The 27810-nt window shown below is 30.8% G+C and overlaps 2 protein-coding genes across 6 annotated transcripts; both read left to right on the plus strand.

The window, feature by feature from the left end:
- Window positions 1-27624, plus strand: LOC129953253 (LIM domain and actin-binding protein 1). Of its 5 annotated transcripts, none has more exons than XM_056066239.1 (14): window positions 1-223; window positions 9263-9331; window positions 10451-10933; window positions 17633-17725; window positions 18180-18313; window positions 21969-22063; window positions 22115-22186; window positions 22349-22861; window positions 25242-25388; window positions 25447-25577; window positions 25639-26166; window positions 26314-26456; window positions 27297-27378; window positions 27443-27624. In XM_056066239.1, the coding sequence occupies exons 2-14, from the start codon at window positions 9317-9319 to the stop codon at window positions 27443-27445; spliced, it is 2439 nt and encodes an 812-aa protein (XP_055922214.1). In that variant the 5' UTR covers window positions 1-223; window positions 9263-9316; the 3' UTR covers window positions 27446-27624. The 5 variants fall into 5 exon arrangements, with proteins under 5 accessions (XP_055922214.1, XP_055922212.1, XP_055922211.1 ...); XM_056066237.1 differs by lacking the exon at window positions 1-223 and adding an exon at window positions 8476-8604; XM_056066236.1 differs by lacking the exon at window positions 1-223 and adding an exon at window positions 8705-8858.
- Window positions 10944-14284, plus strand: LOC129953254 (uncharacterized). The gene is made up of 4 exons (XM_056066241.1): window positions 10944-11655; window positions 13109-13219; window positions 13349-13417; window positions 13518-14284. Exons 1-4 carry the CDS (start codon window positions 11215-11217, stop codon window positions 13608-13610), a joined length of 714 nt encoding a protein of 237 aa, XP_055922216.1. The 5' UTR covers window positions 10944-11214; the 3' UTR covers window positions 13611-14284.
- Window positions 27625-27810: the final 186 nt, after the last annotated feature.

Genomic DNA, 27810 nt, shown 5'->3' on the forward strand with positions numbered 1-27810 from the left:
CTCTTCTTCGTTTTCAATGTTTAATGTTCACTTTGCCTGGACTACCAGCGAGTTAAAAAATTTCGGCACGAACGAGTTAATAATATTTTGTTCATATTTACGTGTAGTGAACCTTTAAGAACTTATATAATTTACATCTAGTTATATTTAAAAAAATAATATTGTACGGATTGGAAAACCGACGCCGGATTTTCTCAATTGATATACTTATCTTGATGCAGAGGTAAGTTATATGAAGTTAGTATGATGCTCAATATTGAGCTCTGTCACGAAAAGCGATGAATACAATTTTCTAAAATTATAAAGTGCAATTTACCAAGAATAGCAACACGCACCAGCAGAAGCAAGAAAAGGGGCCAAATAATTTTAAATTTAGATACAACTTTGTTTTGTTCATCTTGTGTACCTACATTCAGATATAGTGCTTTAGGTATTTGATATCCAAGGAAATACAGTGTTGTGTGCAGTTAGTTTTACATTGAATTTTTGTGTTACTTGGGAAAGAAATCAAATTTATAAAAAGAGACTGGGTTTCGCGACCCCCACTGATAACTTCCCATCCTGTGTCTGTCCATTCGTTTGTGATTAAAACTTAAAAAAAGAGGATGGGATGCGATCCACACTGATAACTTCCCATCCCGTCTGTCGATTTGTGGTGCTTAAAAGTTTGTAGGGTTGGGCTAAAAAAGTTGTAAGTTAAAAATTTTAAAATTACTAACAATATTTTTCATAGTTTGAAAATCTAGTCGAGAACAAATTTTTACCAATTTTAGTAGAATTTCTTAAATTTTTACAAATTGGATGAATGAAATTAATTTGAGAGATATCAAGAACCGAACATTAATTTTTACCAAATTTGCGTACTATTTTTTATAGATTTTATTTTTGTATGAAAAAACGGATTGTTGGATTAAAAAAAAATAATGAATATCGAAAACAATATTTTCTGTGAAATAAGAAAAGTTTAAAGACAATATTTTTAATTTTTGAAAAGCTATTTCAGTCGAAAGTAAATTTTTATCAAGTTATAGTATTGGATTTGATTTGTCTCCAAATTTAAATGAATATTGACAACAATATTTTTTAAAAGATAAAAATAGTTTAAAGCTAATATCTCAAAGTTTTGAAAAGATATTTGAGTCGAAAATCAATTTTTTACAGCTTCTTTTAATTTTGTTTGTTTAGGTTTTTATTTTTTGTACAAAAACTGTCAGTTCGATTTTTCTCAAAATTTTTACGACTGTTGAAAACAATATTTTTTTATAAGTTAAAATTAGTTGGAAACCATAATCTCAAATTTTTGAAAAAATATTTGATTTTTACCAACTTTAGTTAAATTTTATTTTTTGTAAAAAAATTTGAATTCGATTTTTATCAAAATTTTGCCGAATGTTGAAAACAATATTTCGTATAAGTTAAAATTAGTTGGAAGCCATAATCTCAAATTTTTGAATACATATTTAAGTCGAAATTTCATTTTTACCAACTCTGAGTAATGTTTTTTTTTAGGTTTATATTTTTATAAAAATCAATTTAATTTTTCTCAAAATTTTACTAGATGCTAAAAACGTTATTTTTCGTTACACAAAATTGTTTAAGAGATAATCATTTTGTATGCGTACAATTTTCGAGGTGACAATTTTTTTTTTCGTTTTTTTTTTTATTTATAAAAAAGTCGATATCTCTTCTGGTTCTTGAGCTCTGGGCGACGAAAAAAACGTCGCGAACGTACGTAGACACGCACGCACAGACATCTTTCTAAAAATCTTTTATTTCGACTCTAGGGACCTTGAAATGTCGAGAAATGTCAAAATTTTCAATTTGAAAATTCGGACCCATTAATTAATAATAAATTCCTATAGGAAGTTAACAAAATATTCATAACAGTATGAGATAAATAATTTGAAGCCCATATCTTTCTTTATTCTCCTAATACTTCAGTTAAGTCGAAAAGCATTCCTTATCAGTTTTTTGTCGTTTTTGTAGGTTATCGTGTTTTGTTAAAAAAAGTTGTCTGTTGAATTTCTTGTAGATTTAAATTTTTTATAAGAAAACTGACTTTGTATTTTAAAACAAATGGCACTGAATGTCGAAAACAACATTTTCTATAAGAAGAAATTAAATCAATTAAATTGGGTGGCGCAGCAGTCCGTTGAGAACCAGGGACTAGTGACTTACAACTCTCAATTATTCCTGTGTGTGAGTAATGTTGCCAGGAATGAAGGGGACCTACAGTTTATATGCCGAGTCCGAACAGCTAATTTGAGAAAGCACTTTTTCATGACAAGATTTTCTATTGGAGAATTTGTCAATTCCTCGCAAGAGGCAGTACCCATGAAAAGACTTTAGATGACATAGCCTGGGATCGAACCCAAGACCTCTGGCATGACAGTCCAATGCACTAACCATCATGCCACGGGTACTACTCTAAGATAAAATTGGTTTGATTTTAATTTTTGAAAAAGTATTTGAGTCGAAAATTAATTTTCACCAATGTTTTTTATATATTTGTATTTTTGTAAAATAAAAAACTGTTAATTCGATCTTTCCCAAAATTTGGCTGAATGCTGAAAACAATATTTTCAAGATAAAAATGATTTGAAACAAATATCTTCAATTTGTATCAGTTATTGTATAAAATATTCGTTGGGAAAATCATTTTTCTTTTTTAGTTTTTTGGTTTATTTATAATATAAAAATAAGTCGGGTTATCCTTCCTGACGATATAACTCCAGAACGCACGAACCGATTTTCACGGTTTTGCTACGTGAGGTTTAAAAAGTAAAAATTCAGGAAACATTTCAACAGAAAAGCGGTGAACTCCATTTAGCTTCCCATATAAAGCTATTGTAAAAGATTCGATTCGTGGAATTGAAATTTTTTAAAGTTTTTGACGTTTCAAGGGCCCTATATTCTAAACCAAAGCTTACTTTTGGGAACCTTTTTTACTCAACTATATCTCTAGAAACGTCAGAGATATCGAAAACGACTTTTAAAAAAAAATTAGTGAGTATTTTTTTTTATCATAGAGCAATTTAAGAAAGCACTGAAAAATTTGGTTGACCCCAAATCCACTTATATAAAATTCTATATTACTCATTCTGAGCAAATTTGGTATAATTTGTTGCGAGTTCACGAGTTGGGAAAAAATCGACTTTGTTTGTGTTAACGTCAGACCAAAAAACAAAAAATGTTGTTTACCAAAGAGCACTACAATGAAACTAATAATTTTCAAACAAGTATAACGCTTCGATTCAATATTTACTTTGGATTCACTTTCATTTTTTACTTAGAGAAGTTTAACTAAATTACACTTCATTTTTGTAATCGAAATGAATTCATTACTGTTGTAAAATGAAAATTTTCCTTTTCAAATATAAAATAAAAAAATAATTATTTGTCTTTATTTTACAAAAAACGAAGCCATCTGGTGGCGAAACGGAGTTCGCTGGGTTTGCTAAACTAATCCGATTACCCACATCTCGTTTTTCTTTTGCCTAGAAAAGTCAATTTGAAGATTTGATATTAATTTAATTTTGCGAACAAAACTACCCGATACTATTTACTTAGGAAATGCAAACATTCTCTGTTCACACAAGATTGGCACATTATTTCTCAGGGTATGGTTGAGCTCATTTAATTTTGGGTCAAATACATAATTGAAAATTTCATACATCATTCCGGTTGTACAAAAATAAATTTCTTATTCAAACTTTTATGTAATTAAAAAATGTTATATTTATGCGCCACTTGTATCCATCGTCAATAGTTGAAATTTTGTCGATAGTAGAGATCTGCTATCAATCTCGTATCCTGGATTGGTGAGTTTTAAGCTACCTTTTTGGTTGAGTTGCCTAAGTTGAAATAGGTTTTAAAAAAATAAAAATAACTTACAGCTTTCTCAAAAATCAGGCATAAATTTAGATTTACCGGGGTTTGCCAAAAAATGTACAAAATTCAAATCAAATGAATATTGAGTCAGCTGTTCTGTCAGATAGCCACATATGCCTACCAGAAATTGGGCAACATAAGGGACTTTATTTGCAGTCAACTGCTTTCATTGAACGTAAATTTGGCCAAAGCAACTAGTTTAAATAAAATTTCATAAACATAAAATTCGGAGCTTTACTTTACCAACTTCTACTTTCAGTTGATCGCCCAAAAACTTCTTAAAACATAATTGTGTTCAAAAAAACTTTTCAGCTATCTCAACTTGTATATTGTATTTTAAATAAATATTACTTATTTTATTATATTACCAATTTGTCAAAGAACCCTTTTACCTAAGAAATAAAATAGAATTGTGCAGACAAAAATCACAGAGTAATAAAGTTTAGCTTTTAGTTAATGTTCAATTAACTAAAAGCTGAACTTTATTCATAATTAGCTGCCATTTTGACATAAGTGGAATTGACTTGATAGTAAGGGAGATGTTTCTTGACTATCTTTTCCGTCTACTTTCAATCCAGTCGCTGCTGACCAATCAAATACTAGAAACTTGCTTTACTCTCTAGTCCCTAATGTCGTCTGAACCTTCCAATTCTTGAATAGCTCAGCTGCTGTTCTTTTAAGCGCATTACACTAACATAAAGGTATTTGGATACCCTATAGATCTGATATTGAACGCTGCCATTGAAAAGTATATTATTAAAAATAGCTATCATTGGTTTTCATCATGAAAATCAATCATGATAATTGCTTTTGACAGGTCGCTTATAATGATCATACAAATTTCTATCATTGAAAAAAAGTGTTCTGATAAAATCCACCAAAAAAATTTTGTGTGTGTGTGAAATTGAAACACAACAATTTCTTTCCCTTTTGAACATAAAAATATCAACTGTTCAGAAAAATGAATTTCCGTCAGGAAATTAAAAACAAATAGTTAACCCAAAAAGAAGTTGTGCAGTTAAAATTTTGTTCGGAATATATTAACGAACTATATGGCGAGTGCTGCATTCGTGAAATAATTCGAACTGCAGATCTTAATTACGATTGTAGAGAAGTCGCAAAAAGTATGTCCCCCGATTCCTTCCTTCTGTCTGTCCTTTCCCTAACAGCTCAAAACATTGGGTCGATTGCCTTCAAATTTGAAAGCCGATTTGTGCTTTTGTCAAAAGCGTACCGATAATTTTTTTTTATTTTTGCTAAAAAAGAATTGTTTTCTTAATTTGGCTTCTTTCAATATAAAAGAAAATATTTTTGTATTGCTCCAGAAGGATGCCCTCTATAGAAAAGTTATTTTGTTTTTAAGTTGTCTAATCAACCGAATTCAATCATTTTTTGCTGAACAAGCTTTTATACTGCCTGAATAATATTTGATGATCGAAAAAGTTATTGTTTTTATTTAAAAAAAAATATTTTTTTTATATATTTTGGAAATTGGTCATACTTTTTTACCAAATTGAAATGTAAAACTTATGTTAACAAGCTCTTAATAACTACATTTCAAAAATACTTTTTTAACTAAAATAGATTTTTTTTTAAATTTGATTTAATTCAAAAAAAGATCGCTCTAACGATTTTCAAATCAAAATTTTGTAAATTAATTTTTCTGAGAAATATTTCATTTAATTTTTAATTCAAAAAAAGATCGTTCTAACGATTTTCAAATCAAAATTTTGTGAATGATTTTTTTTGAGAAATAAAATGACATTTAAATTTAAATTTAAACTTCCAATCAATCAGTACAAATCCATTGAAATATTTTTTTCTAATTGATTTCAATGATCGCTATACCTGGCCTCTTAGCATGGAAACTTTTGAATGTTTGATATATTTCATTTAGACTTCGTTTTCAATTTAAACAAATATTTTGTATTATATTTCTATTCCTAATAAAATATGCACACAAGACTGTTAGCACGACGAATCAAATATTTCCTTTAGGTATCTAATCTGTCTACTGTTGCATTTATCATCAAATAGTGGCAAAGAATATTTGTACATCTCACATATGTGAAATTTCTGTTTTTCCACAAAAACAGTCTTTCTTTTTTATTTGTTTATGCTGCAATGCAATTTGCGTTTTAAAAATAAAAACTATTTTTGAATGACCTAAAATTCCTGCGGCGCTCTCAGCTTGATGTTTTTTTTTCAAAGTATGAATACCTAGGCATAAATGTGTTTATGGTAGAAAATGTCGGAACCAGTCAAAATAAGCTCATTAAAACGTTTGAAATGCATTTTCAGAATAAATTATAAGTAAAACTAATTTTTATTTAATGTGATTATTGACCTTGCTTATCCCTTAAAAATTGAATATTTGCTTAAATTTGTACCCAAAATACATTTTTCCAAAATGTCAGTGGGAAATAAGCTTAGTAGTTTATATATATATAAATAAATATATATATATAGTCCATAAATATGTCTCATTGTGATTCTAGAGGAGGAACTGATCCCACCCCTCATAAACCCGTAACCCTGACTCATAAATGCTTACCCGGGCCTCTATCTCTGCCCAGCATTAGCCTGTTGTCTGTTCCTAAACATGGGAAATCTGCAAATCTCCTCGAAGGACCACACAGTGTCTAAATATCAGATTAAAAAAATAGTATCGAGACAACATAGTGACCGTATAAAAAAAAAATTACAAGTTTTCAAAGTGTTGTAATAAACAACCACCCTTTCATAGTTCTGGCTCATTAAGCTGTCAGTCTTAGTCTAGATTATTCTTTCCTATTTCAACATGTAATTGTTCTGAATATTTAAGTGTTCATTAATTAGACGGGCCGGGCAAAGCTTTTTTTGTTAAGCTTTTTTCATGTAAGACCCCATTAGCTTTGACGAACCTCGATGGATTAATAAATTATTGAACGATGCGTTCGGTATTATTAAATGAGTCTAGCAAAAAAAATCCTGGCGTTACCCAGGGCTGTGTCCTTTCTCTGCCACTCTTTCTCATTTTTATTCCAAGTCGGTGCATCACCAACCGCCTAGTTTGGAAGATGTTTGGGTTTCGTGGGGCTATACATAAATCTTTTCATTCCCCTAATCTGAAATACGTCCAAAGCTTGAGTATAATTCATAGGACATAGGCTGATGCCTCAAATAACTTTATTAAATGCCTTGAACTGTATTCCAAGGAAAAATTAATAATGATTATAACATCATTTTATGCCTTTTTTGCCGTTATTTTAAGGGATTATACTTAATGCAGTTGTTTTCTTCTCACCTCAAGGGATTCAACTTTACCACTGGAACACCTCTGGTATTACTTAATAATTTGTTCTCGAGCATAATTCCACGTCAAAATTCTGAGTACTTGTACCTTAACTGTAAACAAACTAAACAAAATAAAATATAAACCATAAAAATAACTAAACATTATCATTTTTAAATAAGTTCCGATACGACTTGAAAAATTTAACCCACTCAAGTACTACCTAGGGGGGAAAGAGGCGTGGGATAATAATTATAGTAATAAAAAAATAATATTAATAATAATTCAAAATCATAATAATAACAATAAGAATAAAAATAAGAATAAGAATAAGAATAAGAATAAGAATAAGAATAAGAATAAGAATAAGAATAAGAATAAGAATAAGAATAAGAATAAGAATAAGAATAAGAATAAGAATAAGAATAAGAATAAGAATAAGAATAAGAATAAGAATAAGAATAAGAATAAGAATAAGAATAAGAATAAGAATAAGAATAAGAATAAGAATAAGAATAAGAATAAGAATAAGAATAAGAATAAGAATAAGAATAAGAATAAGAATAAGAATAAGAATAAGAATAAGAATAAGAATAAGAATAAGAATAAGAATAAGAATAAGAATAAGAATAAGAATAAGAATAAGAATAAGAATAAGAATAAGAATAAGAATAAGAATAAGAATAAGAATAAGAATAAGAATAAGAATAAGAATAAGAATAAGAATAAGAATAAGAATAAGAATAAGAATAAGAATAAGAATAAGAATAAGAATAAGAATAAGAATAAGAATAAGAATAAGAATAAGAATAAGAATAAGAATAAGAATAAGAATAAGAATAAGAATAAGAATAAGAATAAGAATAAGAATAAGAATAAGAATAAGAATAAGAATAAGAATAAGAATAAGAATAAGAATAAGAATAAGAATAAGAATAAGAATAAGAATAAGAATAAGAATAAGAATAAGAATAAGAATAAGAATAAGAATAAGAATAAGAATAAGAATAAGAATAAGAATAAGAATAAGAATAAGAATAAGAATAAGAATAAGAATAAGAATAAGAATAAGAATAAGAATGAGAATAAGAATAAGAATAAGAATAAGAATAAGAATAAGAATAAGAATAAGAATAAGAATAAGAATGATATAAACCATATCATAGTGTAACGCATAGTATATATGTAGGCAAACAGGTACACAAGCACAAATTGTTTCCTCCTTATTGAAAAATGTAGGTGAGACACTATCAGATTTAAAAAAAAAAAAAATTTCATAGATCTATTTTTAGTTTTTTTTTTCTAAACACAAAACTCTGTATTTCATTTGTGTTTTGCTTAACGGTGAGACATTCTCGAGACAACATTTGAGTTCAGTTTTCTTAGTATAAAAAACAATATTTTTCACAGAGGTCGAGTAAGGAATTTGTTTTTATTTTGTAAGTAAAGCTATATTTCCTGTATTCAAAACAGAAACAAATAAAAATAATAAAAACAAAAATTTTGTGCACCGAACAAAATTGCATTAAAAGTTAAATTTCCCTAATTTACCTACGCACACACTCTCGTAGAGCTCGGTCATGTTGTGAAAAACTCTCGCCGTTTAATCAACTGAATAAATACCAGAAAATTTTCTATTTTTACAAATATAGCCAACAATTTTTTTTGTTTAAATGAGATTCTCTCTTCCTGTGTAAGAAACGTTTGATTTCGGTTGCTTGTAGATAGTAATTTCTCATGATATAAGAAAAACATCTGAAAAATATTTAAATATTTTTTTGACAAAATTGTGCGTAATTTAATTTATTACATTTCCATTACAACTTAAATTTGCTTTTAAGAAAACCGTCAAGTGAAACTGAATAAAAAAACCTAACATAGAAGTATTTTCTTAAAGTACAATACTTTGCAGTGTTTAAAATTTAGTTTCAGATGAATCACTGTTTTTTTTAAATGTATCCCATATTTGGGAATTCAGTATTTGATCATAATTCTTAACAACGCAGACTGTCATAAACTTGTGTTAATTTGAACAAATTAAATATAAATGTGAATACACCTATAAGGTATAAAACTGTTATTATTTGCGTATTACAGGATTGATTGCTCACTTTGCGGTTTGATCGGAGTATTATAACATTATAAATCAAAATGGAATCAAGTGTTGTAAGTATAAAGCTAAAGTCAAAAATTTAAAAACCATTATACGAAAAAGTTTTATTTCATTACTAATTTTGTGTATTCTTAGTTATGGAAAGGGTCCCTAAAGGGCAACTCATCATTACTTATTTTGTTTGTTGAACTTTATGGGGTTGTCAAATCCATGTAAATTAAATGGAAATAAAATATTGGTCAAAATTACAATTTTATTAAATTATTTAAGTATGAAAGTTATGGTTTTTTACTCAGATAAAATGTTCAGATTTCAGAATGTATTTCAGCTTCAAATGAGTGTAATTTTTAGATTTATTCTTTACAGTCTTTTTTCATTTCTCACTCATAATTTGAGATTAATTTTTCATAACAACGTTTATTCGAAATAATACAAGAAAGTGCTATATTTCGAATCATGCAAATAATTCTACAACGAATATTGTATCAGCCAACTAAGTCAATTTTGTCTTAAATTAAAATGAGACCATTCGTTTCAAACTAAGAGTTCAACATTGAATTGTAGGTTTTTTAAGAAAAACCTGAAAAAATTGCATATTTTCAATAAAATAAAATAAAAAAAAAAACTCTGATCATAAGGAAACTTTTAAAAATTATTGTTTGTCTCAACAGATGAACGAAACATTTGCTTTAAAAACTATAGTTTTCTAAAGTTAGAGAACATTTTAAGGTGACCAACCAAAAAATATGGATACATTTAAATTTTTCTATTTGTTTATCTTATTAGGGCTATTCACGTGAAGACGAAAAGTCTTAATAAACCTCATAAAATTAACATTCCAGAACCAAATTACAAAAATTTATATGACAATGTTTGTCTCCAGAGAAGTCTAATTGTAAGCGTTATAGAATTTATGTGACATCTTAAGACAGAAGTAAAAGAAAATTTTAATTTTACAAAGTAAAAATAGAGATTTTACCATTTTCTCTTCTATTTGGAAGGAAATTCAAAAGTTGAAATGCGCTTATATCCGTTTTTATATTTCTCACTCTTATACCCTATTTACACTTTTTTCATATGAAACTTTCATATCAAAGAAATTACATATGTACATAAATCTTTTTTCATAATTAAATAAATTATTTCTTTTTATGTCCAAAAAAACATTGCAGCAAAACAACCAAATTACATCTAATGTAACGGGTGAACATGTACAACAAAAATCTATCAAAACAACAAAAGCCAAAGCTTCCAAGACAAAAGATTCGAAAAAAGTAGTTAGCAGCAATAGTGTAGCACTATCTGCGACCACAACGGCGACGGCGACGTTAACAACAAAGGCAAACATAACAACAGCTATGGTGGAAAACGTTTCTTCGAGTAATACCGTTATTGAAGTTTTTGAAAATACAACAACTAATACCACAAATCATAGCCTAGAAACGAAGAATATTGAAAAACAGTCTAATATTACAATAGATTCGACAGCAAAGCAAAATGGAGGCGGAGAACTTCTGCCATCCGAAAATGGAGTTGTTAAAACAAAAACTGTAAAAATGAAATCTTCTGCGTCTTTATCAAGTTTGGCAAATGGAAAAAAACAATCGAAGAAAGTCAAGAAATCCAATCAATTAGAGAAAGAGAACATATCAGTGGTAAGTTTAATTCAATACATTTCTTCTTCCTTTATCCTTATAACCGGATACAGATCAAATTTGGAAAAAATGGTACGTGAGATTTGGTTTTCGAATTCAAACTTTTACTAACAATTTAAAATAAGTAACAAATTAATAACTAAAAGAGTTTTGTTTTTGTAATTTTATAAATTTTTTGTTGCATGGCTTTTCGTTCTTAAATGTTTTTTCTCAAATGTATGTAGTTAACAAAGTTGCAGTATGAAGAGCAGAAGAATAACTCGTCTTGCAATAGAGCACTTATGCGGGATATACACGAAGCATCCTTAGAATCCTTCTCAGACAGCTCAACTGATTCAAATAAACTTCAAATACTTTCCAAAAATAACACTGAAAACGAAATCGAAAACGAAAACAACATCAATAACACAATATTTACGTCCATTAAAGATAATCCTTTCATTTTGAATGCTGTGACATGCTGTAGTAGTGATGGTGCCGATTCGTCTGTGATTTGCGGATTCAAGAAAACAATACCAAATTCAATTCACTATCCTCAAAAGCAAATAATTGTTTCGGGTAGTGATTCGATCAAATGTAACAATAGAATCGACTTAGAGTCTAAACATTTTTCTTCAGCATCAACAAATGAAACAATAATGCTTTCGGACTTTTCTATGACGAATAACAGTAAACACCAACGGATCGATGATGGTTTGGCTAACATTGATGTCAAGCAATTAGTAAGTTCTTCAAAGACTTTTCATAAATCTACTAGACTGAGGGTGACTACATTACATATAACATAGAGTAGGTTTCCATTTGACAAATGTAAATATTATTTTAGGTACATTTATAATACCTAAACCACAACCACGCGTTACAAAGCGTGACCTAAGAATTTACAAAACGTAATGTAGCTACAGACTTCGGGCGATGTAATGTCAACTTTGTATATAAAATCTATTTCGTTGCCGTAGCCGCAATATGGCGTTGGAAGTTTTATATAAAAAGTTAAGTAAGAAAAAACTGCAGTAGCTAACGTCGCCTCCATTAGAACCAACAATTATAGCACTGGTCGATAAGGTTTTCTTACCGGAATTAATATTGCACTTGTAAAGTGGGTTTTGGTGACCTTAGTTCAAATCCGACTTCACAACTAATGTATCACTTCAGGTTTTTGAGATATCGTACTTTTTAAAGTTCGAAGCTATCTAAATTTATAAATCCACTTTTGCAATCAAATCCGTGATATCTTTAAAAATCTATGATTCTCTTTTCAATATTCAGTTTAAATAATTATATTATTTCATATAATATTCGAAAAAACTTCAAAAGTTGTGTCTTGTTAACATCTAAATAAAAACGCGTAACCATTTCTGTTAAATGGTTTTCAATAGAAAAAGGCAAAATGAGTTGAAAGTAAGTTTTGGTCTTGTAATTTTTTTAAATTTTTATTAAGAAATACGAAAATAATGTTGAAAACGTGTATTTTCAGAACATGCAAACGTATTTTCCAAAACCATCAAAGTATCAAATTCTTATAATAATGTCGACCAGTGTAGTACTATATGTATATGTTGACAATACACTTGTCACCTTTCAAAGCGCGACAAAATAGAAAATAGATCTATTTGGACGTTGACCTCAAGCTTACGATATTTACGATCTAAAGCGAGCACAAAGTCACAGATCTTTCAACATTTTTATGTTTGAGGAGTTATTTTCTTTCTATTGATAGTTCCTTGAAAACAAAGTAGCTATTAAAAATAAATAAATTGGGTCCGTTGAGGACTGGGACCTAGTGACTTACAAATTGCAACTCTCAGTTTCGATGAATGAATTACGTCGTCCGAATTGCTCCGTCAAGTTTCATAGAGCAGTTTTTATTTTCGAATTGTTTAAAATAAAACTGATTCGGACGACATCAGCTGCCTTATAGATATCTTAAATAAATTTAAAATTTAGTTTTTAAAAAATTTGGAAGAATTTTCTGATAAAGTTTTTGAAAAAAGGTACAGAAACAGAACATTAGGAGCTAAAAATAAAAACATGAACTTTTGACATTTTTTTGTATTTATTTAATAAAACAACCTGTAGAGGCTTGTCGTTCAGTCTAGTAAATAGTCTTACTTAGTAAGTCCTTGCCCTTTTTGTTGCTGATGCATAAATATCAATATTTTTTTTAATTTAAAGAAAGCAGTCTATCTAGCAGCCGATGCAGCTTCTTCGTGTTCTTGTATGACGCAAACAAAATCAATTAATAAATCTTCCAAACAAGATCAGTCCTTAATGATTAAAAATTTGGTAACACTAGATTTTGATTAAATGTTTTGTTTATCATTATTGTTTACTTTTTTACTTTTTTCTTATTTAAAAAAAAAAAAAAAACAAAATACTAAACTAACCAAAACAAAAATCACACGCAAACAAAAGTGCCGAAGTTTTGGAGATTTGTCTTTTATTAAAAACAATGAAACTGTAACATACCAGCATCAGTTAAAGGTAGGTTAAAAAAATTAATATTTTAAAATTTAACAAAAAAAAAGAGAGCTTTCTAACAACAATAAGAAATTTAAAAACAATGATCGTCTGTTCAAAGTAGCGTACAAAATCAGTGGGAGACTTGGAAAAATTTAAAAGCTTATTAAAGTATTTTGAATGTTATGGCGTATCGGTTAAGGCTTTGGTAAGTTAATTGAAGCATAAAATAAGAATTTTAAGTTGTATCAATAACATTTTTAGTTTATTTATGATTAAAATGTACAAAATAGTATGTGGGTGATCGAATTCGAAGCGTATTTAATTAGTTTTTCTCATTTTCATTGCTGTTCTAGTAGAGTTCCTAATTTATTTGGTTTACAGAAGTTTCCTACTCCTTTTTAGTTTTGTTCAAACTTTACACTTAATATATAAGAACGTGACCAAAAATCAAAACAAAACATTTCTTGTATTTAATTTTTATTTTTTCCATAATAAACACATTTACAATGAACAGCTGGACACGAATACGGTAACATTTTTTACTATGGAAAGGTGGGAGGGTCTATCTCCCCCCATTTAGGAGGTAGGGGCAGCTAAAGAAAACGTGATTTAAATTGAAAGAAATAATAAAATAAAATATTAAAAAATAGCCACAAAGCTTACAATTAAGTATTTCACCAATTTTGAAAGCCAGAACTTCATTTTTTAAACTAAAATGTAAGTTTAAATATTTATGTCAATGATTTTGGAAAAAATGCAAATTAAAAAGCAAAAAAAAAATAAAATTGGAAGGTTTTAAAAACTAGATGGTTTTATGTTGTCTAATTTATGAGAGAGTTCGAAACTACTAAAAATACTTTCCTGTACTATTTTAATTTTTTTCTAAGTATTTATGTTAGCTTGTTTATAAAACTACATCTAAAATATTTTTTTTTTAATTGCTCAAAAAAAATTGACATAAATAATTTAAATCAAAATCCAAATTATAAAACTTACTTATGTTTTTTTAAATTCGTATAATCCTTTATTGTAAGGGCTGTCGTTGTTATTTAATCAATTTTTTTAAGCTAAGTCATTTTTTCTAAAGCTGCCCAATTTCTTAATTTTTGGCTCCCAATCAATTGTAATTTTTTATTTTAGAATTCGGAACACAATCATGTCTCTGAAGTTGTTTCATTTTCTTTTTGTATCTGTTAATTTTCTATGATCAACTTTAACCTCAAGTCCTTGATTTTTTTCCATAATAAAAATTTAACATGGTCGCTTTAACATTTTTCGAATTGTTTTATTTAATTCCACTAGATTTATATGTCATTGTTAAATAGACGATTTTTGTATGTATTGTAATGAAGAATAGAGTAAAAGCTACAGTAATTTGATTGGACTCAATGCTTCATCTAATGTAGGCTTCATCCTGACTTTATTATTCTCCTAGCTCTTCTACTTCCTCACCTAACTTAGATCATCAACACAATTACAATGACCTCTACATATCCCGCTTCTTGGAAGATGTCCTTTTTTTACATCACACTCGAGAGGATATGAATACCCTTGTAATGATTAAACACAGTGCGAGCAATTAGGAATGTAGGATAGGATTTGAAAGGACTCTACAGTTTTCGAAGGCATTTGATTGACTTATTTATTCATATTTGACTAATCGTTACCAGACCTTCGTTTCTTCCTGCTCATATTGGTGTTCCTCAAGGATCAATCCTTGCGTGTTTACTGTTTTCATTGTTCATTAATGATTTGCCTTCTGTTTTGTACTTCTGTCCATACCATATCTACGCTGATGATGTTCAGTTATATATTAGTTTTCCTGAGAGCTGTTCAAGTATGCAATATCTAAAATAAACATTGATCCACAGTCTGAACATTATTGGTAGATCCACAACGGGCTTAAACTTAATCCTAAAGCTCTTCCACTGTCGACCAAAAAATTCTCGGACCTGGAAAATTCCCTTCCGGGGTATTAAATATGTTACACAAGTCAAAAACTTAGGATTGATCTTTAACAATAGATTAACTTGGGATAACCATGTCGACATGGTTGTGTCAAAGATTTATGCTTCGCTCAGAGGACTATCTGTTATAAGAACAATTTTACCCACTCATATTAAATTAATTACGCATGGATGCGAGCTGTTTGCAGACCTTGACTAATTCGGCAAAGAAGTTAAAGGTAGCATTTAATGGCACTGTTCGACTATCTATAATAAATAAAATGGGTGGCGCAACAGTCCGTTTGAGAACTAGGGCCTAGTGACTAACAACTCTCAACCATTCCTGTGTTCGAGTACTGTTGTCAGTGATGGAAGGGACCTACAGTTTTGAAATGAATCCGAACGGCAAATTTGAGAAAGCAAGAATTACTCTTGGAGAATTTGTCAATTCCTCGGAAGAGGCTGTACCCGTGAAAAGACTTAAGATGGCATAGGCAGGGATCGAACCCAAGACCTCTGGCACGATAGTACAACTCACAAACCATCATGCCACGGGCCTGAAGATAGGTTTTAATCTATATTTTGCGCACCTAAGTGCTATTGTTCAATTGCATTAACTTCGTACACGGTGCAACGACCTTGCGATAGTATTCAGTGACGCTATGTACAATGAAGCATTGATTGCTATTGCTTACCACTCAGTCATTTCGGTATGCATTCACCAAATCGAAATGCATCTGATTTAAAATGATCTCTTGTCTGCTACTTCTAATCCAATACATTGTTTCGCTGACGATAGCACTCTTATAGTTTTTCATATTCGATTCCAGACTCACAACCCTCCTCTTCGGATGTGAAACTGCAACGGCTAAATATGATTAGGTCATTAAATTCCGACCTACATAGCATTGTACAATGGGGAATACAAAATCTTGTGGAATTTAATCCTTTGAAAACGCAATGCTGTCTTGCATCGTTAAAGCGAGCTAAACCCTCTTTGACACTATCTATGAGTGGCACTTGCATCAACGAAACGGAAAATCTTGACATCCTCGGAATGTGCATCAGCAACCACCTTTTGTGGAGCGATCACATATGCGATGTTGCAAAAAATGCCGCAAGATGTCTAGGTTTGTTGAGACGTTGCAAGACATTTTTCTCTCCGTCTGATCTGGGTAAAATCTACAAAACCTGTACATGTCCAAAACTTGAATATAACTCTCATCTCTGGGCTGGTGCTCCAGTAACTTATTTAAGCCTCTTGCACAGTATTCAAAAAAGAGCTTTTAAAATGATTGGTGATATTAACATCAAAAACTCGTTTACATCACTCGAACATCGACGCAAGGTTCTTGCCTCACCCTTTTTTTACAGTTATTTTAACGGACTATGCTCTATTGAAATGGCCAGTTGCATTCCTCCCCTTAAACAATTTAGTCGTAATACCCGCGCTTCTAGGAATGCCCATCAGTTTACCCTTGAGCCCAACTTCCGCCGTACTATGAAGTACAGAGATTCTTTTTTTAGCCGTACTACGCGAATGTGGAACGCCTTGCCACGCTCTATCTTCCCCTGTCATTGCAATGTTCAGAAATTTAAAACCAATGTCCACTGACACCTCCTATCCAACCCTTCCCTCTTTTCCTAATGCTCACACTGTGTCTTTGGCATATTAAAGTTATACAAACCCGTTTAGTGTTCGCTAATTATAAAAAAAATAGACCAGATATTTTCCGATGAACACAGAAAATGTAAAAATCATGAATGTCTGGCAGAAAGAACAATTTCAGCAGCAACAAATTTTGACAGTAAAACGTGTCATGCTCTAGAGTACGCAAACCATCCAGTTTGTTTGTATTGGCGAAAGATGGGATCACAAAAAATATTGTAGACCCTGTGGCATTAAGTGATTGATATTGTATTTAATTTTAAAGGATTAATTTTTATGAATTAAAAAAAAATTGCTTGGTGATTTGTTATTTCAATATTTTATCACCGGTTACAGTGCTCTATACCTCTCCCACTTATAAACCACATCCTTACACACTCACAATAAGTTATTTATTTCTATCAAAATATTCTCTAGAAATAATTTTGTATGACAAAACAACGTTTGTCGGGTCAGCTGGTATCAAATAAAATATCAGTAGATCAAAACAACTAATAACTCAGGTGAATTAACTAACAAATTTAAAAACTTATAGCACATATAATAAATGTATACCTTTAAAGTAGAAAAACTTTAAAATCCAATTTTAATTTAATTTTTTTATTTTTATTTATCAAACAGAAATCGAGCTTTAGCAAATTTGATACTCTTCAAAAGCGGAATTTAATACATGTACGTTCAAGTGATGCTGGTAAAGCTCAAGAAAAGTTCACTGTAAGCACATAACAATTCATTCCTCATTTTGTGTTTTTAACCTTGAATCATTTAAAAAATGCTTTATTATTTCAATGATGCTCATGTCATGTGTCACCCACCTTCATATCTCATTTTGTATAGCAAAATCCTTTCTTTTAAGGTTTCATGATGTTTTTTCAGGTAATGGTACGAATATTGCTCAATGTCAGTTAATCACTTAATATCTGCATTTGCCAATCAAAAATTTGTAATAGATTTTTTTTTGAAATTTAAACTGTTGTAAGTCACAATTGTTAAAGCTTCAAATATACACTGTAATAACAAAATCGAAAAACTACATAAAATTTGTTGCACGCGTTAATTTTCCACGATATTTAATTTGACATTGAGTTGAGAAATTGTGCCAAAAATCTACACAAATTTCAATAAATAAATACATTAATAAGTATATTGCAATTGTTTAATGTTACAGGATGCTAATGCTGAAAAAAAGCAAGATTGTCGTGTTTGCCAGAAAGAGGTTTATAAAATGGAAGAAATCAAGGCAGAAAAAAGTATTTATCACAAGAACTGTTTCCGTTGTCATGAATGTGAAAAGCAATTAAAGTAAGTAAACGCATAGTTTTTACTCAATTCAAGTTTTTTCTAAGAGTCTTAATTTTCATACTTGGCAAGAAGTTAATTTGAGCAAAAAGGATTTTTTTAGCGAAATTTTGAATAACTTTATTTATACTGCTGACAAATTCTTAGCTAGCTATCAAACATTTAGATATATTATCAAGTTAGTCTTCCATGAGGGTCCTCTAAATTAAATTGTCTAACACATGAAAGCCTTTCATGTTTTGAGATAGACAAAGAGATACATCGTTATATAGTGCATGTACGAAATTATTGATTTGATTTGATTTTTATAGTAGCTAAAAATATTAATTTTTTCTTTATCTTAAATATATATTGCACAATTAACAGAGATTGGTTGAGTTTTGAGTTTTTAACAAAAAATGTAAAGATAAGGTATTGGTTGAAGAAAAAGCTACTTAAAAACTTCATAAAAGAGCCTAACAAAAGAGTATAAATAATTACATACATTAATAAATATAAAACAGAGGGAAGGGGTAGAGTGCAGACAAAAGCAGTGCGAAATTTCAATTATAATTTAACAAAACTGTATCAGTATACAAATTAAAGATAAATAACAAATAAAGTGTCAATGAGCACAAATCAATAGCATTGAGAAATGTATACCTACATATATTTTAATAAATAAATAAATATATAAATAAATAAATAAATAAATACTTATATAACTAAATAAATAAATATATATATAATTAAGTAAATACATAAATAAATAAATCAATAAATAAATAACACATAAATACAAAAATAATAAATAATATAATAAATAAGTGAGTAAATAAATAAACGTATAAAAAGAATCGAAAAAATAAGAAGTAAGTTAACAAATAAATACAAAATTAATAAATAAATAATAAATAAATACATTAATCAACAACAATTAATAAATTAACAACAACAAAGAAAATATAAATAGATAACAAAAATCAGTCTTTTTAATATTATAACTATGAAGCTAAATTTTAAATTCAAGCATTTTCAGATATTTCGCAGGAAACTTTATATCGTTCTTTTAATTTTATAATTCTATCAAAACTTGTTTTGAGAAGTTTGCAACCTTCGGATATGGCTTTTTGCGCAGCTACCCTAAGCAAGCAAGAAAAATAACTTTGAATATAATTAGTTTATTTTCATGACTTAACTTTGATTAACGATTAATGAAAGGATAAAGAATTTTAATGGTTACGTTTACTTTTTTATGATTTCTTGGACATGAATTCAAAAAGTTAGTTTACTGTCCAAGTGGACACCAAAGTATTTAACATTTGATTTCCAGTTTGCTTCAACGCCGTTGATTAAGAAAGAGTTACTTGGCAAAAAACAGGCTTTTCTTTTTCGAGTAAAAAAGATAGCCTGAGTTTTCAAAGCATTTATCTTAATCTTCCAATCATTAAAATATTGCTGAAGTGCATTCAAAGAAGATTGCAAATTGGTTTCAATAACGGAGCCAAGTGAATCAGAAGAAAATACACAGGTGTCATCTGCAAATATAGCATTATTGCAATTTTGCAAAACAGAGAAATCAGCAGTAAAAACTGAATAGAGTATTGGGCCAAGAACGGGTCCTTGAGGCACGCCTGCAGTACATTCAAATATTTCCGAAAGATTTTTGTTAACAGAAACAACTAAACTTCTTGAAGACAGAAATAACTTCACAATTTTTATTAAACACATGGGAAAGTTGAGTCTTACAAGCTTGTGTAAGAGCCCGTCATGCCAAACAGAATCAAATGCTTTCTCAACCTCAAGTAAGACCATACCGGTACTTTTACCATTGGTAAAATTGGTTTCAATGATTCTGGTTATTCGATCAATTTGGTGGACTGTACTATGGTACGGTCGAAATCCATATTGTTCAGGAGGCAGAATATTATTATTGTTAATGTGTGCCATTAGTTTGTTTTTAATTATTTTTTCAAAACATTTACTTACAGAACTTAGCAAACTTATAGGACGATAACTTACAGGATAGCATTTTTCCAATTTATTAGAAAGTAGCTTGTCTTAATACAAAAATTGAACAAATTTAAAAGAAATTTTATACCTGGAAGATTAAAAAAAAAAAAGATTTTTTATGTTGTCAAAGCCAGCTGACTTTCGCGTTTTCAATCCAAGGATTATATCAATAACTTCCTTAATTGTAATATACTCTTCCTGATAATTTAAGATACTGGAGTTGATCGAATGCAATGATTGCAGAACTTAAGATTCTACATTGCTATTTGTTGTGGAGTTATTGGGTAAAGTATGACAGTCGGACAATATTTTGCCTAAAGCGTTTGCCTTTTCAGAACCAGACAATACTACCAGCCCATTATCTAGTTTTAATGCAGGTATATTTGAGTTAGGCTTCTTAATAACTTTAACAACATTCCAGAAAGGTTTGCCACCTTTCTCTAATTTTTGGTTTCATTCCTTGTTTCTGAAATCTCGAAATACCTTCTTTGATCAAATTTGTAAGATTTTTCGTTTCAGTTAAGTAACAATAATCTCTCGTTCGTATCCATCTTCTTCTAAAACTGTTTTTCATTTTAATGAGTTCAACTAAGTTAGGAGGAAGGACCGTCTTGCTATTTAACCTTTTTTTTTAAAGCAACAGATTGCTCAAAGCTTTCTGTAACACTTTTAGTAAACAGGGAAACATTTTGATCAATTTCTGAAGTGGATATATCGGAATGTAGATAATTAACATTTCTTAGTTTTGAACTCAATTGGGTTTTAAACACGTTCCAGTTGGCATTTTTGAAGTCAAAAACTTCGTTTCTTCTGTTAGATGGCAGTAAATACATACTAATGCATAAAGGAAGATGATCAGAACTTAATTTACATAGCACTATAGTTTGATTAAAGAGTCCCTGGCTATTTGTTAAAAAAAGGTCTAAGCTAGAAAGGCTTGCGCGGTTGTTAGGTGGGAAGGTAATAATATATCGAAAGTATGAGTAGAATGTATATTTTCAATGATGTTACTAATACCTGGTATTAGTTATTAGACATCCCCAATTTCTGTGTTTGCAATTAAAATCGCCTCCGACCAGAAAATTACCGTTAATATTTACAAGCATTCGTAAATTATTGTTCAATGTACGAAATTTTGAATTCTATCTATCGAAGCTTATAGCTATCATTGGTTTCAACATTGATACCAATCATTGAAATTGTTTTATAGGTCGTTTAAAGTAATCATTGAAAATATCAACAACAAATCCTGATTGATATCCACCGAAAAATCTTAACTGATGATGATGTAAAATTGACATGGTTCAAAAAAAGTTTAAAAGGATCACTATTCAGAAGTTTGGCTGGAACATCAAAACTCCATCACACAAAACTAGTTGCCAATTTTTAGGAATTCAATCGCTTCAAAATACACGCAAAATGCATATTCTGTGATGTATATAAGTGATATGTTATCATATCATATAACATTTATTTTCAAAAAAAATTATGTATAACTTTATTTTGTTTATAATATTATTTCATTTAAGACCATTTTTTTTTAATTGCTCCTAAGCGCCATATTTAAAATACTCTGCAAAAAACCGTTATCAATTTTTGGCTAAAAACTTAACTTGTAGTACGAAAATGATTTTACTTGCCCTTAATTTTTCCACTTTCGTTTCAGGGTAGATAACTATCAAAGTCATGAAGGTGTTTTGTATTGCAAAGCACACTTTAAATCCCTTTTTATGCCAAAGGTTGTAGAGGAAACACCTGAAGGTGAATATTAAATTCGATTAACATCATATAAATAAACTTGTTTCTGTTTAGACAAACCCAGAAAGCCGGAATTAATTATACGTGAAAATCAACCCCTAGAATTACCCCCTGATGTTGTTCGAGGTATTTATAAATATTATAATATTTTTTATTTGGTTGTTGCAAAAATTATATTAATTAAAAAAGTAGTTATAAGAATTTCATTAAAAAGGTTTGTTTGAGATCAAAAACTGAATATAATTGAATCACCGTTTTTAATTTGTGAACTTTTTCATTGGAATCAAGCATCCGATAAACCTGATCTTGGGTTAGAAGAACTTCAACAAATAAACATACGCTCCAAATTCGAGGCTTTCGAAAAATCTCAAGTAGAGAATGATGACAACAGAACTTTGGAGCGCACTCCAAGTATGACCGGTGTCAAACGAAGTGCTTCAATTCTGTCAAAATTAGCCAAATTTCAAGCAAAAGCCAACAGTGTCAACAATGGAAGCGATGATCCGGATTTAATCCCTTACGAAAAAGAATCAGATTCAGATGGTGAATCATCGGATGGCGATGATGCTGAAAGTGACCCAGATTTAGTGAGAGCTAAACGATCTCAACGTGAACGTCCTGTTGGTTTAGGCAATATGAATGACATTAAGAGTAAATTTGAAACGGGTCACATTATGTCAAAGGAAGAACGACGGGAAGAACGCAAACAAGAAATTCAAAATATCCGATCACGTTTATTTATGGGTAAACAAGCGAGAATTAAGGAGATGTATCAGCAAGCCGTTGCGGAAAGTGAGCATGGTAAGTGAATTTACCCACTTGTTCTATGTTTCATTCAAATTCAAATTGTTTTTTAGTGCATATTTTCTTAAATTGAAATTGTTGTAATATCATTTGTATTGCTAAAAATGTCCTTACTATATTCACAATACAAGTGTTTTGTTGGGAAATCTATCCATAGTGAAGTAGGATTTTACACGAATAACAAAAACAATATCCATAGTGAGAATAACACCGATAAAAGTTCGTGTAGAATCTCACTATGGATAGGTTTTTGAAAATTATCCATTTTATTAGTTTTAGTTAGTTTTTCTTGTTAAGTTAATTTTGACTTTTGATTTTCACAAAACTTTCTTCTTATTTGTGTTTTTTTTTTATTATTATTTTGACAGATCTTCTTTCAGTTGTACCAATTTTTAAATACAAAAATCTGGCCACTGCGGATCGTTTTGTTGGGAATTTCTCACTTTACTATATATGAAATGCGAACAAAACGCACGTAATAATAACAGTTCAAAATATTACTTATATTTATATCTGAACTAGGGCCTCTTCCAACAAACTTCTCCATCTAGCTCGGTCCCTAACTAGATGTCTCCATTTTCACGCTCTAAGTTGGGTGGATCACTTTCCACTTGCGCGCGCCACCAGATCCGCGGTCTTCCTCTACTGAGCCGGAGCATTGGTTTCCATGCGCTCTACGTAATCCAGCCATCTTAGTCGTTGGACTTTTACCCTTCTGGCTAAGTCTTTCCATCTTCTCCTCCACTCCCCTTCGATGCATACGGGACCGTAGATCACACGAAGAACTTTTCTCTCGAACTGACCCAAGGTGCTTTCATCCGCTTTTGCAATAGACCATGTTTCTGCACCGTATAGCAGGACGGGGATAATAACGGTCTTATATAGCAACACTTTGGTCCCTCGAGAGAGGACTTTACCACTCAATTGCTTTTTTAGTCCAAAGAAACAGCAGCGTGAATTCTCCATGGTCGTCCTGCACAATTGTACAAGTTTGGCAGAGATGCCAAAACTAGACATGGCTCTATACAGCTCGACCCTGTAGATGCTGTCATATGCGGCCTTGAAATCGATGAAAAGATGGTGGGTGTCGATTTGGTGTTCTTGGGTTTTTTCCAGGATCTGCCGTAATGTGAATATTTGATCGACCGTGGACTTTCCTGTTCTAAAACCACACTGATAAGGACATATCAGGTTGTTGGCGAAGCGCTTTAAACGTACACATATTATAACAGAGAAGATTTTATAGGCCATGTTAAGTAGACTGATTTCTCTATAGTTGGTACATTTTAGAGGGTCTCCTTTTTTTCATTCATCGGGCATGCTTTTTTCCGATAATATCTTACAGATAAGTTGGTGCATGCTCCTAACCAACTTATATCCAGCTGCTTTAAAGAGCTCGACATTCAAGCCATCTGCTCCAGCGGCTTTATTAGACTTCTGCTTAGATATGGCAATCTTTACTTTGTCTAAGTCGGGAGGACGGGATTGTTGGCTTTCGTTGAATATGTAAAATGGATCATCCTGCCTGGCAGCGAAATGCGGTTCGTCGTCGCCGTTATATAGTCTGGAGAAGTAGTCTTTCCATATCCTCAGCATTGACTTCTACTCCACTATGATGTTTCCACTTTCGTCTCTGCAGCCTTCGGTTCTAGTTTTATGGAATTTCGAATTCCATTTCATCTGCTCCTTAAACTTTCGAACTTCATTCTTGCTTTTGAACCCCTCAACATCTTCGACCACACGCTTCTCATGCCCTCTCTTTTTCCTTCTGAGAAGTCGGTGTTCCTTTCGAATCTTCTACTCATAGAGATCATGAGCAGCTCTCGTCCTTTTATGCAGCTCCGCTTTGCGTGCCTGTTGTTTAGCTGCATTTGCCTGCCGACATTCCTTATCCTTGGGGTTCCTTGTTGGTGGCTGTTTGAAACCCAGCACATCAGAGGCGGCTTGTCTGATTGCATCTTGGCAATATTGCTACTGGTTTTCGATACATTGTGTTGGCGGCAGAGAACTTCAAGAGAGGTTACTTGTAACTCGATCGGAAAAGGATTTGGCGATCTCTGGTGATTGTAGCCGTTCGACGTTGTACCTTCTCCTTCTCTTGACGTTTCTGGGAAACTGTTATAACTTGGTCGCCAAAATTTGATAATAAAGATGGTCATGTGGCTCAAACTTTGTTTTCTTTTTTTTTATTTAAAATATTGAGTTTGAATGCTATTTTATCAAAAACTATTGACATTAATATTGTAGAACCCGCCTCCTAATTTATTTATACAAAAATACTATCTTAACCTGATTATTATTGTGAATACAGTAAGAACTTTTAGTAAATAGGCCGTATGCAATAAGTTCTGAAAATTAAAAAATCTAAGCTCTGCAGGAATCACATCTATTGGAAAAAAATCTGAAATTGAAATTGGTGACAAGGCAAGATGCTTAAAAGAAAAATTTGAAAAGGGCGAGATATTCAAGGAGTATGATGAAACTGCCCGAGTACCCGAAGATGAACTTGAAGTCTTTGAATCAGGTTTGAGGTTATTTACAGAATTTATTTGAATATATTGTAAAATCTTTATTTTTCTTAGCGATAAGTAAGAAATCCCGGAGTCTCTTTCAGGAGCTCGATGCATCTGCAGTTAAAAATCAACTTTCGCCAAGAAATCGATTACCGTCATCAAACGATCAAAGAAATCGTTCATTCGATAATCAAAATTTGGTAATATTTTTCCATTTTAATAAAACTAGTTTTTAAAAAAATTGCAAACTTGTGTATGTAGGTGAATTCAAATTCAACAGATAGCATTGTTAAGCACGATGAAAAAGTTGATGACGTACAAATCGAAACATCTGACATAAGTTCGAAATTCAAATTTTTCGAGACGTATAAGCCAACTGAAAACAAAAAAAAAACTTTTCGAATTACTCCACCGCGAGAGGGCGTTGTTAAATTCCCAACACCAGAATCAGACGATGAGAAAGATACACAAAAAACGGTCATTGATACCGAGCCAGCTGAAAAAACTCATACGGCTACAATAATGCTAAGCAAGTTTAGAGAACTAGAACAAACTAAAAATAATAATAGTGCACATTCGGGGCCGAGATCATTAAAGTGCTTTACACCACCACCAGATGAAAACCGTCGAGTTTATATAGAATCCGAAAGTGATATGGAAAATATGTCTGAAGAAGAGGAAGAGGAGGATGGAGAGGATTATGACGAAGAGGGTGGCGAAGAAGAGGATAGTGACTACAATGTTGATTCTAGATCTCGCAATCATCTCGAGGATGAAGCACTTATACAGGTAGCTTACTAAAAATATCAGTTCGATTGTTCACACAGAAAACATATAATTCAGATTCACAGTTTTCAAAGTTTTCCGAAAAGAACAATAGTGTTTTCTCCCCCGAATATTTGGGTGACCTTATAAAAAAACAATAAATTATTCCAGGCTCAATCTGCTGCAAGGGCTAAACAGCTGAGGGCCAAATTTGAAAAATGGGAAGCTAGTGAAATTCAAAGAGAAATTCAGGATGGAACAATTAATCTTTACGAAGATAACTCCGAAGAGAACCAAATCGAGAGTGCAAAAGCGTAAGTACCTTTTTGATTTGAAAAAAAACTAAAACTCTAATTATTTTAAAGAATTCAATATATCATCTTCCAAATCTATAAAAACGCTTACATCTTTAATTTGTGCCGCTACGGTCATGTGTGAACTAGGACCTCATCCAACAAGCTTCTACATCTAGCTCGGTCTCAAGCTAGTGTAATTCTTCGTTTGATCTCGCCGTGGGGGTTGTTTTCTGTATTTATAACAGTCAAAGTCCTTAACTACCTCAAAGTTATGTATTTAGGTGGTGACGTTTTGGCCGTCGCTCGGTGGTGTATGTCTTTTCTTGATGACAACATGTACTTTGTTTTGCCCTCATTAACGGCTAAACCCATTTTTGCCGCCTCTGCCTCAATACTCACTAAAACCCCATTGCAATCACACTGAATTCTTCGAATTATGCCAATGTCATCAGCATATGCTATCAATTGGACAGACTTTTGGAAGATAGTGCCTCTAGTGTTGAAGTGGAAGCTCTGCACTATTCTTTCAAGGACAATGTTAAAGAAATCCCATAATAGTACACCACCTTGTCGTAATCCTTATAATAATTAATAATTAATAAGAAGGTTCTATTAAATGTTCATAACCTTTATAGAGCAGTGCAAATTCTCCATGAGTTCTAGGGACACCTGTCCACTTCAGGGAATCACACACAAAGCCTGTTCGAATATATGTTTATTATGGTACAGAAAAGTCCATGTAATAAAATGTCTAAACCAAATAAATAAAATGGCCCTTACTAATTTACGTTTACTGAGCTTTGTTGTACATATACTTACATTTATGATTAATAATATAACTTTGTTAACATATTCTAGAATACGAGCGAAATTTGAGAACATGAAAGAAACTCAATCAAAACAACCGACCCGTCCACGTTACAAAGTCAACCGATTTGTAGTAAGTGCAAATAATGAATTTTAAAATATTAAAATTATAATTTAACTAATGTTATTTTTTTTAGTAATCATGACAAAATTTTAGCAGAAGATGAACACAACGACAGCTATGCCAACATTTTTATATATTAATAATACCGGCGAATTATATTTCGTGTAGTCATATGGGTTACATTAAAATTTGGAGAAAAAAATTGTAATTATTTGTGGGGAAATTATTAAGAAAATTAAAATTTTTTGCATTAGACATGATTCTTTTTTTTAATTTTTCATTTTTTGACACGTTTTGCATTTGATGAAACAGTTTGATTTCAAAATCTGTTTTTGTTAACGAGATTTTAAGTCAAAAATCAAATGTTTACCAATTTCAGTAGCATTTCTTGAAAGTTTTTATTTCTAACTAGCGGACCTGACAGACTTCGTCCTGTCATAA

This window comes from Eupeodes corollae, chromosome X (genome assembly GCF_945859685.1).
Source record: "Eupeodes corollae chromosome X, idEupCoro1.1, whole genome shotgun sequence".
In the NCBI taxonomy this organism is placed as follows: domain Eukaryota; kingdom Metazoa; phylum Arthropoda; class Insecta; order Diptera; family Syrphidae; genus Eupeodes; species Eupeodes corollae.

Coding starts and splice junctions, on each gene's coding strand:
- LOC129953253 (XM_056066239.1), top strand. Junction 17,726..18,179: donor AAGCTCAAGAAAAGTTCACT/GTAAGCACATAA, acceptor TTAATGTTACAG/GATGCTAATGCTGAAAAAAA. Junction 22,187..22,348: donor ACCCCCTGATGTTGTTCGAG/GTATTTATAAAT, acceptor ATTGGAATCAAG/CATCCGATAAACCTGATCTT.
- LOC129953254 (XM_056066241.1), top strand. CDS start 11,215: ATGCGGGATATACACGAAGCATCCTTAGAATCCTTCTCAGACAGCTCA. Junction 11,656..13,108: donor ACATTGATGTCAAGCAATTA/GTAAGTTCTTCA, acceptor TTTAATTTAAAG/AAAGCAGTCTATCTAGCAGC. Junction 13,418..13,517: donor CATACCAGCATCAGTTAAAG/GTAGGTTAAAAA, acceptor TGTTCAAAGTAG/CGTACAAAATCAGTGGGAGA.